This window comes from Syngnathus acus, chromosome 10 (assembly GCF_901709675.1).
Source record: "Syngnathus acus chromosome 10, fSynAcu1.2, whole genome shotgun sequence".
Classification (NCBI taxonomy): domain Eukaryota; kingdom Metazoa; phylum Chordata; class Actinopteri; order Syngnathiformes; family Syngnathidae; genus Syngnathus; species Syngnathus acus.
This window is the reverse complement of record NC_051095.1, coordinates 18,589,218-18,605,448: the sequence shown is the minus strand read 5'-3', so window position 1 is coordinate 18,605,448 and position 16,231 is coordinate 18,589,218. Positions and strand designations below refer to the sequence as shown.

The 16,231-nt window shown below is 42.2% G+C and overlaps 1 protein-coding gene across 3 annotated transcripts in view; it reads right to left on the bottom strand.

Moving 5' to 3' along the window:
* Positions 1-5,546: 5,546 nt before the first annotated feature.
* si:dkey-237h12.3 (teneurin-3) overlaps positions 5,547-16,231 on the bottom strand; it is a 211,684-nt gene continuing 200,999 nt past the window's right edge. For all 3 annotated transcript variants that reach the window (XM_037262186.1, XM_037262187.1, XM_037262188.1), the window contains 6 exons: positions 15,592-15,767; positions 13,178-13,413; positions 11,420-11,716; positions 8,105-9,716; positions 7,746-7,876; positions 5,547-6,681 (listed from right to left, as the gene is read on the bottom strand). In XM_037262186.1, coding sequence (XP_037118081.1) covers positions 5,929-6,681; positions 7,746-7,876; positions 8,105-9,716; positions 11,420-11,716; positions 13,178-13,413; positions 15,592-15,767 — 3,205 coding nt within the window. In that variant the 3' untranslated portion in view covers positions 5,547-5,928. The remainder of the gene's footprint in view (positions 6,682-7,745; positions 7,877-8,104; positions 9,717-11,419; positions 11,717-13,177; positions 13,414-15,591; positions 15,768-16,231) is intronic.

Here is a 16,231-nt window from a genome sequence, read left to right as displayed (position 1 = left end):
CAGACATTCGCTTAACCGTACTGTCACGTATACATGCACTCTGACCTTGTTTTCAGCAAATACACTGCAACATGCTGACACGCTAGGTCACTGGGTGGCTTGCTTTCCTAGGAATCGAAGAAGATAAAAAAAAGAAAAGTTTTCTCTAACAAATATGATTTTATTTTGTCTTCCTGCAAGATGTTGTTTTCTCCAAATTCCAAATTTTTCTGAATAAAAAACTCCCCCCCCAAAGAAAATTACACCGCCAAATACAAATGTAGATCGATCAAAAGACTACCCTCCAGATGATTGTTTTTAAAATCAAATTTTTTCTACTTTCAGAATATTATCACCAGACAAGACTTTACATTAAGACGAAGGACATAAACTACAGTATGTGTAGTATAAAGATGACGACTTTTTTTTTAGAGTGCATTTTTGTTCAGGAAGTTGATTATATTTCTTATAAATGTTTGTAATTGTCTACAAAAAGCTATATTTCTATTCAAAATATTCCATTCTTGTTGAGTTCTTAAAATATATCATTTTTTTCAGTGATAACGAAAATTTAGAAAAAGAGTTATTCTCTCAAGATAGGTGTTTGGCTTCCTCTGAAAACAAGCCTAAACATGTTTTTATAAATTAATAATAAAGAAATATTTTTCTAGACTATTTTCAAAAGATTACACATATTGTAAGAGAATAAGTTAATATCATTGTTTTTAGAAGGTGACGAAATTATTTTAAATTAAATATAGACACTGAAAAGGGAGCAACAGCAATGTCTAAATATTCTATATTAATTCTATATTAATTTATACAAACATAGTTGCTCCATCAGAGCACAGACACGGCACACACAGCTTGGTAACTCTTCCATTACACATAAGGCAGAGCTCATTAACGTCATGACACATTGATACAAAACATTCAGTAGATAACAAGACATTCTTATGAGGATATGTTTTGCCTTCTTTTCCCCTCCCTTTTCTTCCCTTCCGTATTCCTGCTTGCGGAGAGTATAAAACCTTCTGATCTGGAGTCTAACGTGGTTGTTCTCATCTGCTGAAGTGCACTTGTACTGACTGCTATGAAGCAACCCAAGATCTTGCAAATAAAGAACCAACTATTACTCCACATCTTTGTTTTCCTTGCTCAACGCAACAACCCTTTTCTGTTTTATGTCATCAAAAGCTGTGCTGAAGCTTTGAAGCAAAAAGACAAAGATTGTGTGGATGGGAAATTGAAAAATGTAAACAAAAATCAATATTCATGGATTTAAGTTTAAATGTTCATATTTACGTAGCAATGCATGTACGTTCGTAGGGTTGTTTGGCTTCTGTAGTTTATTTCTGCTAGTTTTTTTTATTTATCGACTTCACGAATGAGCTTTTGTGTTCTTCAGCCCAGCTTGATTGCACTTTCCCACTCAATTTACCTGGTTATCATCCATGCACATGTAGGGACGACGTACAGTATGTAACCCGTGCTGGGGTGAGATGCGATGTGTAGGGAGGCTCTTGTGATGTTGCGCGGCCTTTGAAGTTGCGTCTGTTTCGGCCAAGGCCTGGCGGTCCCGGCGGTCCAACGCCCCCGCTGCGCTGCTATGGTCTCAGCGTGAGGCTGCATCTGGAACTCCGGCTTAGTCATTCCCTTTGATGCCTCCTCATTTAACCTGAAGGGGCTGGGAGGGGAGCCAGGGGGGGTCTCTGACTACTTGCCAATCAACCCGCTGCAATATGCAAAGCGATTTAAGTTCACTAGTCAAGTCGAAGTGCAGTATGGTGGAGGGACCTCTGATGTGGATCATTATTGACTCCCGGTTGACTTTCAAGTTGTTTGACTTTGAAAACATAATACTGGTACATCTGTTCCAGGCTCAAAGATTACCGTAAAACCCTCAACTGTATGTACATGATATACTGTATATACATATATATTTGTTCATCTATGTTCTACAACTACCTATATATGTGATTGTATCCTGTATATGTAAGTTGGTAGTTATGTGTTTTATGTAAGTTTATTGAGGCTACATTGTTTTTGTATCTATTGGATGTGTATTTGGTATCCAATTTCACGTGTATGTACGTAGGTCTATTTCTCCTTATCACTGCTACCCTGTTGTGATGGCATCAGGAAAAAAATAATGCCATTGCAGTTGTTGACTGTGAGTCAACAGTGAGTGACTGTAATGATTCTTTGAGCCTTTAGAGGGTACCAGAGGGGCATAGAACTGAAGGGACGCGGGGGGGGGGGGGGGGAGACGGGTTGGAAATACTTTGGTTTACTTCCAAGGGTGATATGAAAGAGAAGAGTGTCAGTCTTCTTTATATCAAGTCAGTACATGTTCACTTTGAAAGGCTTCATGTTGAGGCGCACGAGGGGAAAAAAACTCCCAACCCTTTTTGAGCAATTATACGTGAAAGTCCATCCATCGATCCCGTTTCTTGATTTGCTTGTTAGTGACCTTCTGGTTCCTCTTTTTTTCCTCTTAAAACTAAATAATAAGATGTTTATATTCACAATAATTTCTGAAAAAATAGAACGTACTGGGGCGGCTCGGTGGTACACTGATTAGCACGTCCGCCTCACAGTTGGGAGGGTGCGGGTTTGATTCCACCTCCGACCCTCCCTTTGTGGAGTTTGCATGTTCTTCCTGTGCCTGCGTGGGTTTTCTCCAGGCAATCTGGTCTCCTCCCACATCCCAAAAACATGCTTGGCAGGCCAATTGAGCACTCCAAATTGCCCCAGGTGTGAATGCGAGTGCGGATGGTTGTTCGCCCTGCGATTGGCTGGCAACCGGTTCAGGGTGTCCCCCGCCTACTGCCCGATGACTGCTGGGATAGGCTCCAGCACGCCCGCGACCCCCGTGGGGACAAAGCGGTACAGATAATGGATGGATTATATTGAGGATTGTTGTCCATGTAGTGCCCAGCTCCATCAAATGAAGCCACTTTCCCATTTTATTCCACATTTGTGGAAATGTCAAACAAATATAAACAGGTTGTATGTGGAGCAATATGCAAATAAACCGTCCAAAATCCATCTGTACTTTATTAGTTATGTATAAACACAAACATAAATTACTAATAGTTTCATCATTTACAAAAAGCGGGCTCCCGTACGGTGCCCAAGGAGTCCAATCGTGTCTCTTTTTCACCTCACACACAATGAACATTTTCTATTTAAACATGGAAACATTTTTCCCCAAAGCATCAAACACATGTTGAAGTTTACAAGTGCTAAATTTCATATACATTTTTTTTCAAAACAAACATTTGCTTTGCTGATTTATGTCATAATGTGCCCCTTCCCCTAGCACGAGTGCACACAATGTAAACATTTCCTGGTCGTACAATAACTGCAGTGAAGCCGGATGTTGTGAAAACTAACAACAAGGAAAAATAAAGTAAAACATCATTAAAGGCGCAAGCTCACACCACAGGCAAAAAAAGCATCACAATTTAGCATCGCCTATCTGCTAGGCTACCTGCTTCCAAATGGGGCTCATTTGGGCTGAATACCGAGTATAACACCTCAAATTGGCGATTATCTGTTAAATTCTGGCAAAGGGTCCTTGAGACATTTGCGTGCATACCATTATGGTGGATGTAGCCACATAATTTTGTGTTGATTAGTAAAACCGGTGCAGTGCGGTTCTTTTAGTACAATGTCTGGAATTTGCCCCAAATATCTGATTCAAACCAAAATGGCCAAGTTGCTTTTTAATTGTCGTTTTGGTCCTTGTGACCTTTAGTGCATATTGTTGTTTTTTCTCCAAGCGTTTTGAGAATCCTCAAATTGATCATCAACTTTCACTTTGCCCAAAATGGTAGCCTCAAATCAAAATGGCTGACTTCCGATTAATTTTCGCCTTATAATTTAGCACGTCCACCAAATTTCATGTGTGTAAAATTGTTGTCTGGGGCTGTTCCCCCCAATTTCCCAGGGGGTTCTACTGAGTGAGTGCAGTGTTGGGATTTTCACCAGAATTTGTCATAATGTGAGTTATTAGGTATGTTTTTTTGGGTCTCAACCTAAAAAGTCATCCGTTCATTCAATCATTGAGTCATTCATTCAATAACAACTAAAGAGCAATTCTGAGAGGGCCTACGCACCACCACCTGGTGCTCGGGCCCTAAAAAATAAGCTCGTTCTCCCTTCAGCGTTGCTCCACTTGAGAGTCCAGAAGGCTTTTGTGCTACAGAGGATGTGACCTGTAATCGCCCGTGTTAAGGCTCAGTGACATTAATAGTCCCCCTACCGACTCACAATGCACAGCATTGCGTTCATCTTTTCTTTTCTATATTATTTATAATTTCATTTTATATTATATCATTTGATTGTTTGCAAAACCCGGGAACACACACCTACTCACAAAAAGTTAGGGACGTTGGGATATGTGAAAATCTTTTTTTTTTTTTTTTTTCTGGATCAGCACAATGCATCATGAGATGATTCTTTCTTTTGGTAACCCTTGATGCTTCCTACTTTTCAGGATAACCCATACTCACTCGACTTAACCAATTAGCGCTAGAAAATGACAAACATTATGCACTATATATAGCTCTATATCAGAGGTGTCAAACTCCAGTCTTTGGGGGCCGCAATCCTATATGTTTTACAAGTTTCCCTTGTTAAACACACCTGATTCAAATGATCAGTTCATCCTCACGTTCTGCAGGAGCCTGATGATTGATCTGATAATATCTCTCTCTCTCTCTCTCTCTCTCTCTCTCTCTCTCTCTCTCTCTCTCTCTCTCTCTCTCTCTCTCTCTCTCTCTCTCTCTCTCTCTCTCTCTCTCTCTCTCTCTCTCTCTCTCTCTCTCTCTCTCTCTCTCTCTCTCTCTCTCTCTCTCTCTCTCTCTCTCTCTCTCTCTCTCTCTCTCTCTCTCTCTCTCTCTCTCTCTCTCTCTCTCTCTCTCTCTCTCTCTCTCTATATATATATATAAACGCACGCAAGCGCACACACACACAATCGTATGCAAAAGTTTGGACACCCCTGTCAATTAGTTAAATATATCATATAGCAGACAAAAACAGTGATATTTGAGAAGTGAAATGAAGTTTATATGATTTACAGAAAGTGTGAAATCATTACCTAAACAAAAGTAGGCAGGTGCATAAATTTGGGCACCCCAACAGACATCAATATTTAGTAGATCCTCCTTTTGCAGAAATAACAGCCTCTAAATACTTCCTATAGCTTCCAATGAGAGTCTGGATTCTGGTTGAAGGTATTTTTGACCATTCTTCTTGACAAAATATGTCCAGCAAACATATCAGAAAACTGACAGCTGAAATCTCTGAGTTAGCTTTTTGTATCCTTCCCCTAAAACCACAACGTTGAACAACCTTTGTTTTCAGGTCATTTGTCAGTTGTTTTGAGGCTCCCATGTTGCCACTCTTCAGAGAAGATGCAAAGAGGAGAACAACTTGCAACTGGCCACCTTAAATACCTGTAACTGGAGATGTTTTGTAAAGAAGAATGGTCAAAATACCTTCAGCCAGAATCCAGACTGTCATTGGAAGCTATAGGAAGCGTTTCGAGGCTGTTATTGCTGCAGAAGGAGGATTTTTCTGTTGGGGTGACCAAATTTATGCACCTGCCTACTTTTGTTCAAGTAATGATTGCACACTTTCTGTAAATCCCATGAACTTCATTTCACTTCTCGAATATCACTGTGTTTGTCTGCTATATGATATATTTAACTGAAATTGCTGATCCGAACAACCAATGATTTATAAAGGAAAATCATGACAATGATCAGGGGTGCCCAAACTTTTGCATACGACTGTATATATATGGAACACATGCCTCGAGATAAACAGGGGTTGACCGGTAGATTTTAAGTCTATCCTGAATTTTTTTCAGCCAAAAGTTAAATATCCCTAAATTTTTGTGAGTTGTGTGGAACACGAACAGTCACAACTAACGTTCTGTTACCTCTTCCCGATTTCGTTTTGCCTTAGGAAATGGATGTTGTCTGCGCTGTCTGCCAACTCGGGGTACTGCTCCGCGGAGAGGGCGTAGTAGCCGTCGTAGCCGAGGACCTTGCCGCTGCTCAGCAGCTGCCGCTTCTCGCCCTCTGTCCACGGCCGACCGCCCTCTTCGCCGTCACGCAGCCGCCTTTGCTCCCGCGCCCAGGCGCCCGCCAAGGCACGCTGGCGAGCCAGTTCGGCCACGCGGGCCTTCTCCTCGTCCACGGTGGCGCCGTAGCGCACGTGCAGCACCAGGGCTCCGGCACGCACCTCTACGTCGGCAAAGCGGCGCGTTCGCCCGTCCATGACAGTAGTGGACTGTGACACACTTACGTTGACGCCATTCTCCAGCGTCTTGTGGCCGCTGGTCAGGTGCAAGGCGGCCAGGTCGGCGTCGGGTAGTCCTGGCTTGACGAAGTGGTGCGTATCCCGGCCCTCCACGGTGAAGTGAAGCTCTTCTAGGTAGAAAGCATTGTTGAGGATGCCTGCCACCTTGATGCAGTCTTCGCCCGCCATGTTGAGAGTGTGCGCATGCACGCTGCCCTTGTAGATGGCAAACATGACGGCGCGCCCCACTGGGGACGCTGCCGCAGAGAACCACAGCCAAGGCTTCTCGCCACGACGGCCTCGCCGCAGGTGAACCTCAGGCAGACGCTCAAAGGACAGAAGTGAGTTAGCCTGGCGGGTGACTTCGCGCTGCACTCCAGAGATGGACTGCAAAGGACAGCGCAGACAAAATGATAATATGCATTTTAAAAACACTTTGCCCCATTTTCTTGTTGTGTTTTGGAATACACTTAGGGAAGTGACTTCTTTTCTCTGAAAAATATGATAAAATGTCCTTGTGTCTAAAAAAGATGCAATCTTTTTTAATCAGACTTCTTAGAAAATGACATTTCAAAAAATTACATTTCTCAAAAAGTGTTTTAAAATAGCTGCTCTTCCCCCGAAAATAAAGCTCATAATTTTCCAAAAAAAGTAGGTATTTTTTCTCAAAAATACAAGATAAAAAAGAAAAGCTTCATTTAAGAGTTTGACTTTTCCAGAGTTTGACTTTTCCAGATAACAAAATAAATACTTTTTTTAGTAACAGTATGTCTTAAAAGAAACTTTCTTTCTTGACAATATAAATGATAAAATTAAACTTATTTCTCACATGATTCTCCTTGTCTTTTTGTAATAATAATAATAATAATAATAATAATAATAATAAACAACAACAACTCGATAAAGAAGTGACTGGGTTTCCAAAAAATACTTTACGAGAGAAATAGAACAGGACAAATAAAAATTAAAGTACAAAATTATCAAGCGCATTTTCATTTAAATTCAGATGTTATTTTTTTATGTAAATTATAATTTTCCTACAGGTAAAAATTCAAACGAAACATTTTATTATCATGACAAGAAAGACTACAACTTTTTTCTCTTGCTTTCACTGTTAATTTTTTTGGTAAAAAAAATAAATAATAATAATCAAGTTTCTTGCAAAAATTATAACTCCGCAATGGAAAATGACTGAGATTGAGGAATGTAGTGAGCTCGAGGCTTTTTAACTCTGCAGCAAAATGCACACAACCCCCCCTCTTTTTTCATATGTGCAGCCTGCCAAGGCCTTGCCTGGTGTTTGGGGACCACTGGTGTAGAGGATCTCAGTAAGTTTTAAAAAATAATTAACTATTACCACAGACTTTTTGTCGTGAAAAAAAAAGACATTCTACTATTTTTTCGTCTGTCTTTGATAATAATTGCCTTTAACAAATTTAAACTGGACCCACCGGCAAATCGTCCCACAGTTGACTCTTCCTCAGCTCGTACGACGGCATGCTCAGGTCGAACTTGGGCATGGGAAATCCGGGAATAGTGTTGTGCAGGTGAAAGCCAAAAGTCACCAGCCAACTGTTCACGTCTGTGCAACAAAAGATAAAATATAAAATGAAAAAAATAAATACAAATTAATAAGACCAAAGAATCTCATCTTTGAAAGAATTTTACTGAGAAGGCTAAGACAGGCAGTAATTTTCCCTATTATTTCTTGACATTTTTCAGACAACTAAATAGGAGTGCAGTCAGAGTAACCATTAGTCACCACCATAATCATCTTGTAACAGCTTCTTTGACTGCACCAAAATCTCACCTGCGACATATTCTCTCACTTCGTGGACTTTGCTAATGGGGTTGTTATTCCGGAACATGTAAAGGTTAAAAGGCGCCGGCTCCTTGCCGACATCCCTCAGGGTGGAAACATCCGGCATGGTCCACCTGCCGGACATGATGTCGTAGTCCCGTTCCCCAAAGTGTAGAAGCTTGGTGAGTGGGTCGTATAGACCCCCATGGAAGCCAAGCACCAGCTGGAACTCTGGGTTGGAGTCAAAGTAGACTTCGCCGTAGGCCGTGTACTGCAGCTGTTTGACCAGAAGGCCGTTGCTGGTGAAGACAGCCAGAGGGGTTCCGGTGTTGTCGCAGGCGATGTAGAACTCCTCGCCGCTGCTGATCTCCATGGCAAACAGGTGTCCTTGCAAGTCGTAGTACAGTGAGGTGATCTCTGAGCTGGAGTGGTTGTACACGTGGGTAATCCGGGCCGGGTAGCTTAAATCGGCATAAAAGTACTGCAAATGCTGGCCCAGGCTGGTCTTGGAGGACACCCTTCGACTGAGCCCGTCGTAGCGGTACTGAATAGTCCACCCGCTGCTTTTGCTGTACACCCGGACCAGGAGTCCTTTAGAGTTGTACTCGAAGATTTCGGCACCCCTCTGGCGGAGGAAACCGTCTTCATCCATGCGGTACTGGATGTCTCCAAGACGGGTGATGCGGTCCCTGAGGTCATAGCGTAAAGGGAGGAGTCTTGCGCTGTTCCCAGCATTGAGAAGGTGCAGGTTCCCATTGAGATCATACGTGTAGCGCCAGGTAACCTTCTCATTCAGGTAGACAGTCTGCAGCTGGCCGTCCACATCGTACTCGTAGCCATACTTGGTGGTGTTAGCGAACGGTCCGATCTTGATCTCACGCCGGGTGACACGGCCCGCGTCGTCGTACTGGAATGTGATCCAATACATGAGAGAGCGGAAAATCTCATACTGGATCTCCTTGATGCGCCCGTGGGCGTCGAAGTGCTTGGTGTAGGTCATCACTGCCGTGGAGATAATCTGGTTGATGTCGTAGTAAATGACACCGAACTTGCCAAACTGCTCCACCTTGCCGGATATGTCGTCGAACTGGTAGAGGTCGATGGGCAGAGGAGTCTCGTTGATAACTCCCTGTACGCTGGTGACACGCAGGCTGTTGTCGTAGGTGTAGTCAAAGCGAGCATTGACCATGCCATCCTCACTGAAGCGGAAGATCTGCCGGTCTACTAAGGGTCCCACTTGCCGGTAACGGATGGAGCATATGAAGCCATCGCTCTGCAGGTTGACTGTCTTCAGGACGCCCGCAGTCTCGTCATAGGTGAAGCTGACCCGCGTGCTGTCATAAAGGATTTCCGACAGCTTGTTCTGACGCCGGTAGCGGTACAGCACACGTCGGCCGGTGCCAAAGTGAGACACCCTTAGCAGGAGGCCGTCCTCGCTGTAGTCCACAGCCACCGAGGCGTTGCTCTCTGGAGGGTGGTAGAGGTTGCGGTAGTAGCCCACCGAGCGCACTGTCTGCATGGAGTAGCGGGCCACGCTTGGCATGGTGATGCCCGATAGGCGGTCCAGTGAGTCGAAGTCGAAGATGTATTGACGCTGACTGTGGAGTAGAAGAACCATGGACTGCAGAACAAAAAAGAGCAAATCGATTTGTGTTGTTAGTTTTGTCCCTACTTTTGACTGTCAATAAAAAAAAAAAAAAAAAGGGACTGATTGCTCTCCTGTTTACTTTTAATCTATCAAAAATGCCAGTTTTACCTTAAGTGAAGAGTGCCCTAACTAACACGTTTTTCACTTTATGAGTTGTCGCTTTTTTTTTTTGGGCCATTTTGTGTGGCAAAATTTGAGGTGTGGCCTTCAGACATGCCGCATATTGACTGAAGTAAAATAAAAATCGAGCAATTAAGGTACCATACTGCCCTTGCTTGTAGGAAAATACAGCCGTAGTTGCAATGCACTTTTAGTCATTTACTGATTAGGTCAAACAGTTAAAAACACAAAAAAAATGCAAGGAGCTGCTGTAGCCACAACTCACGCCGAGATACTTACAGACTAACACGCGCCAGCTCCTAACATCACTTAATAGGCTACACCCTTTAAAGGTTCAGTAATTACTGCATACTATATTGAACTTTTATTGTGTAAATGTATAAAGCAGTGCTATCTTTTTATTTAAAAGTCCACAACTAAAAACATTCCAATTACACTTCCTGCTAATTTAGTGGGCTAGGAGGGTGACATATAAAAGCATCCAGTGACAAGGTACAGTCCCATGTCTAATGTCATTCTGAACTCTGTCGCTTCAGATGTGAGGAATCTAAAAAGCTCCGAGGTTTATCAATAACCACACAGTAATAAAGTCTGTCACAGGGTTATGGTGTTGGTACTGCTAGTAAAGGTAAATACACAGTGGATTCGCATTTGTTGTTGTGGCGTTTTATCTATTTGGCCCCCTGAGGGGTCCGTAAAAATTATGGACGTGTATGAACCGATCTGCAGCGGAAAAAAGGTTGTTATTATTTAGATGGCCCAAATTTAATTTATTTAATACTTTATTTTATATGTTGGGAACTTAAAAGACTCATCTGCACTAATTTAAAAATCTATTTAAGTCTTTGTATTATTTTAGACAGCCGATGTATCAAACATAAGTTTATACGTGTTACCATGCCATCTAATATATTGTGATCTCAAAACAAACTCTGTGAGCAGTGACTTCGCAGCTCATTAATAAAAGATGCCCAACACGACTGTCCCCGCAGCTGTATCCACATAGTGGATATAAAACAGCTCTTTAAAGCAGAGCTCAGGATACATTTTCATTTGGCTGCCTTAGCTGACCCTGCAGAAAACACGAGCTGTCTACTTTGGGTGAAATTATTATGCAAACACACATACAGATGTTTATGCAGATGCAATCCAGCTTGAAAGATTATGTAAAAATAATCATTTGCATTGGAGCGGGTCAATTACTGAGGCTTATTTTAGGGATAACCTTGCTTTATGACACACTATCCCTCATGACTGAATCCCGAGATTTGTCTTATTACAAGGCCTTAAGTTCCACTGAGCAACATGAACTTTGGCTGTTTATCATGAGTAGAGTCATTGAGAAGACTCAAGAAGCTCTGCTGAAAACACACAGCAACTCTGCCATTTTGGCTTGACAAGGCCTGTTTAGGGTCACTCATCAAGAAGCCATGCCTGAAAACACAGCGACTGCAATTTTTGATTTTTTTTTTTATTGCTACCAAAGTGGAACCACGGATAAAGGTGTTTAAACATTAGGACTTGGTATACATATATGATAAGCTTCTCTCACTTACCTGCTCTAGGTAAGTGTAGCTCCATATCTTCCCATCAGCAAACACCCGAGACACCAAGCGTCCCTGGGTGTCGTAGCCTAGCTTCTCTGTTGTCGGACCTCTCTGCAGAGTGCTAATCTGCCCACTGCTGGTACGGCTCACGTTGACTGGCAGCAGTTTACTGCTGGGCACCCACAGCACGGGGTGCCCAGCCGTGTCATATATGATCTTTAGCAGAAACTTTCTGTGGTCGTCGTAAATCTTCTCTGTCCTTAGGGTGCGGTCGTAGTCAACGGAGAGGATATTGCGTCCGTTCACCTGTGACATTGACCAGAGTAGAATCCGTAGAGTTGGATTTGGACATACATTTGATGTGTGTAGACTCCAGCATTAGGAGTTACTCACATACTATGTGTAAGTCATGAGCAGAGCTGGTAGTAATGCTCTACATTTACTCCGTTACTTCATCCAAGTAACTTTTGGGATAAATTGTACTTGCCAGAATAGTTCTGATGCAACAATTATTGGAGCCCAGCTTTCAAAGTAAACATGGTGAAACGGGGTTTTGCTGTTATGAGGCACATGTAATAATCCCTTCCTCCTTCCCTCATACTGTGCAGACTGTCGACTGGAACTCATCTATTGTGAAGTTTACATCCAGCAACACATCCTACAAAAAGATTCTTGACATTCCAAAATATACATTTATAATAAATTTTTAAAAATAAAAACTTTGCAGAACATCGTTTTGGAGGCTCATCATACAACCACTCATATGAGCATGACAGTCACAAGGCTAAACAAAGAACCCCCAAAATAACTGAATTCATCAAACTAAATGACTACCCTTTCACTTTAGTGGGTTCCGCCCTCTGCGCTCTCACTGGGAACCTGCTATAGGCTATGGCGTAGTTGCAAATATATCACAACCGACATCGCCCTGTCAGAGCTCTGCCAGAAAGTATGATCAAAAGGTTTGTCATCCTCTCAAAATTTGCTCCTCTTTAGTACAAAGAATCTTAAAGATGTCACAACAGAAATTATTCAATTTTTATTGCCCTCCATACAAAAAATATAGATTCTCCTCGTGCCCTCCATACAAAAAATATAGATTCTCCTCATGTTTAAATCCAAATAAGACATTTTGAAAATATCTGCTTTTATTTATGACATTTTTGGGCCATTTTCAGGGATGTTACAGGGCAAATTAGTTACGGACTCATAATGTGCATTGTCAGTACTAACATTTTGAATTAATGCCCTAATTTTTAATGGAATGTTCATTATTATTACTCTTTATTTGGACTCTGATCAATCAAATAACATCCAAAAATTAATTGCAGCTTTGAAATAAATCGAAACATTTATAGCTAACCCATGTGAAGGGTATTGGAATCGGTATCGTCAGATCTCACTAATGTGATTTTGGAATCAAAAGAATAAAACCCTGATTGGAGCACCCCTACTTGCATCCAAATGTACTATTTTTCTGAGCCCTTTCCATGATACTTGCTTCATGAGCTGACCTCTGCACTCAGCATCCTAGTATACTGGTGGGCTGCCTGGATTGTGCGCACTACACAAAATAATATTTCTTTTCTAAACAAAAGGCACACTATTTTAAGTGTGTAAATGCAGATTTTTAAAATGTAAACAAGCAAGATTCATCAAGTTCTGTAGCATAAGCTGAGGTCCAATAAAAATTGGTCTAAGCTTTCAAGTCCTAAAATTGTTGACTTAAGTCTAATTTGACTTAACCTCTGGTTGGAGCAAACATACCCTTAGCTTGCGTCCGAACACGATGACTTTGCCTCTGGCTTGCTCTTTGCGGTAGCGCCACTCCACCAGGTTCTGCCCGCTCTCGCCTGGCAAGCTCATGTTGCGCCTGGCCACCGTTGGGTTGGCGGCTCCCGCCAGAATATGAGGCTCGGTCTGGTAGTGTGTGTCCATCCCATTGGCGTACGTGACCCGCAGTGAGTTGTCGAAGCCCACCTGGTAGCTGCTTTTGCACTGGTCTGGAGAGCAAGAATACATTGATACAGGACACAATGAAAGATGTAGGGGCTCAGTTTTGTCTTTAATAATACTTGGACAATTATCCGAAGTGCATAAACTGGTCGCGAGTCAACAACCAAGACTCCATCCACCTCAAGGTCACTATTGGAGTGTTCAATAACCAAGACTCCATCCACCTATTTCCTGTACTGCTTTTCCTCATTGTGTTCATGGGTAAGCTCGAAGCCTGGCATAACCCGACGTCCTGGAGTGGCTGCCAGACCCTGGCTCTTTGTTTTTACAGAAAAAATAGGAGAAAGTATTACTACGTATAATCAAGATAGTGGGTGGGGGAGAAAGGACATTTTTGAGGTGTGGCGTTATGTATTTTTGCTATTAAAATATAACATTTCAACCAAACACGTTTTACATTTCAGGTGTCACGGGATTCAATTTAGGTATGTTTGAGCACACCCCAAAATGGGCTAGCCTAGAAACGACAATGTTTGGAACCACCTTAAAGACACAGAGCGAGCCTGTTACCTCTCAGTAAGAATCAAATGACCGGACCTCCGTGAGACTATACTCAAATAGAATTGGAAACGTGAGTGATGCAAGATACTCCATCTGGCCATTAAGCAGCGGGACGCCGTTTAATACGTGGCTGATGTGTAGGGTGACAACCCAATCCAGCCCACTGAGCGACTCATCGGTTAAGCTGGCATCTGTCTGTGATGACACACGACTGCAGATCGCTCTGGTGACCCTTCACACTCAGTGACAAATAACTCACATTTGTAGAGGGTGGGGCAGCAGGGGATGTTGGTGGTGATGCGAACTACGTCTTGCACTGGTCTCCAATACTCAGTGCAGGTTGCACCATGCTCTATGTTGGCTACTCGGACTGCCAAGATTAATCAAAGACCAAGTACAATGATGAATAATTTAATAGTTGACATTGTTTATTTATTTTTGGTTTTACTCTTGAAACTGCCTCGTCTTCCACTTGTCCTGCTGACTGTCTGCCTGTCTGTGACACACAGACAGTGTAGTGGTCATCCGGGTTGTTCGTGATTTAGATAGAAGCACTATGGCTAACGCAGAGTCAACTGGCATTAGAAAAAGAGTGCGAAATTTAGTGCCCATTTCACCAAAACCACTTCACGCAACACAAACCTGGCTTACATGGCAGGACAGCTGTGACAGAAAAGAAAGTCACGATGTGGCTGATACCTGGTTCCGTTTCTGACATAGGGAGAGTAGTGTCTAATAACACACACTAATAGCCTAGTCTAATAACTTCGCACACACAGGTTGCTGTGTGTGTTTGACGTAATGTTGTGCAATTATGTAATAATAGCATGCTCACTCTCTGTCTCTCTCTGTCTCTCTCACTCTCTCATTTCACAATTTGAGAATAGAGTGCTGCATTTGAGAACTCGGAAACAGGAGCACTCAATGTAACAGAACTTGACGTGTGTCACAAGCCCTTGATAACAACACACAACAATAACCACACATAACCCAGTTTGTTACAATATACAACTTGACAATGTTAAATAATATGTTCTTTTCTGTCTTTAAATATTTCTATTGTGTACTTCAGGTCAATTTTCATTCAAGTATATATGCTAATTAATCAAAGCAAAATGGTTTGGATGAATAAAGGTTACATAATAAAAAAACAATCCGAATATTTATTTTAGTTTTGTTTTTTCCTTTACTACAGTGCCTTTCACACACTTCCGCCTAAAACCTTTTGTCTGAGAAGCAATAAAGGTTTCAAAGTATTTATTTTTGCATTTATACATAGTTTCATAGGATTTATAGTACACCAATGCATAGCAAACCTATGTTTTTGTTTCCATTTTGTGTACTTGATGCATGCACTTGACAGCTAAAAATTTGAAAGCCTCTGAGATGCAGAATATTATCCGGACTGGCTCCAACCAAGATTCCATCCATTTGTTTACCATTTATCGTGTTCATGTTGGACTCCAAGCTGACTGAGGGAACAACAGGGTCCACATTGGACTAGTTGCAACTCAATAAGCAAGACTTAATCCATCCTGTCAGCCCAGCTCACTTGCTCACTTTAGGAGAGAGGTCGGCATGAGGCGAACTAAACCCTGGACTGGTCACCATGACACTTCTTTGCAACATGCACCCGTGTGACCTTTTGCAACCAAATAACTCACCCTGGGAGAGGGTGTAGTAGGCGTGGATGCTGGAGGTGTTGGTGGTGATGCTGATCTCCTCATCGCTGAGGGAGCTCTCGATGTCCACGGTAAGTGCGCTGTACATGTCGGTGTAAAGGTTGTTCACCATGCCGGTGGGGAAGGTGACGTTCATGAGACGACCCTCACTGTCATAGCTGGACAAAAAGGAGTGGATGTTTTATGGAGCAGCCTTGTCATACACCTGTCTTACAAACCAAATTTGAATTACTTACAATGGTTTGAAACCATTTACCGGACTTAAAACCCAAATTGGAAATGTTAACCCTGGTTTCAAACCCTTGTTAGAAACCTGAAACATTATTTGACATCACATTATGGACATGGAAACTGATTTGAAACCCTTCTTTGAAACCCTAATCCTGATTGATAACCTACTGTAATTTGAAGCCCTAAACTAAAGCAGTGTTTGAAGCCCTGAACAAGGCGTGAAACACTCATCTGAAATACTAGCTCTGTCCTGGAACCTTACTTTGAAACCTCACCCTAGTCTTGAAAACCTTGTTAAAATATTAACCCCCACTTGAAACTGGAATTTGAAAGCCTAAACCCATTTCAGAACCTGACTCAGCCACAGTGAAGTTTTTTGCGTCAACTTTGT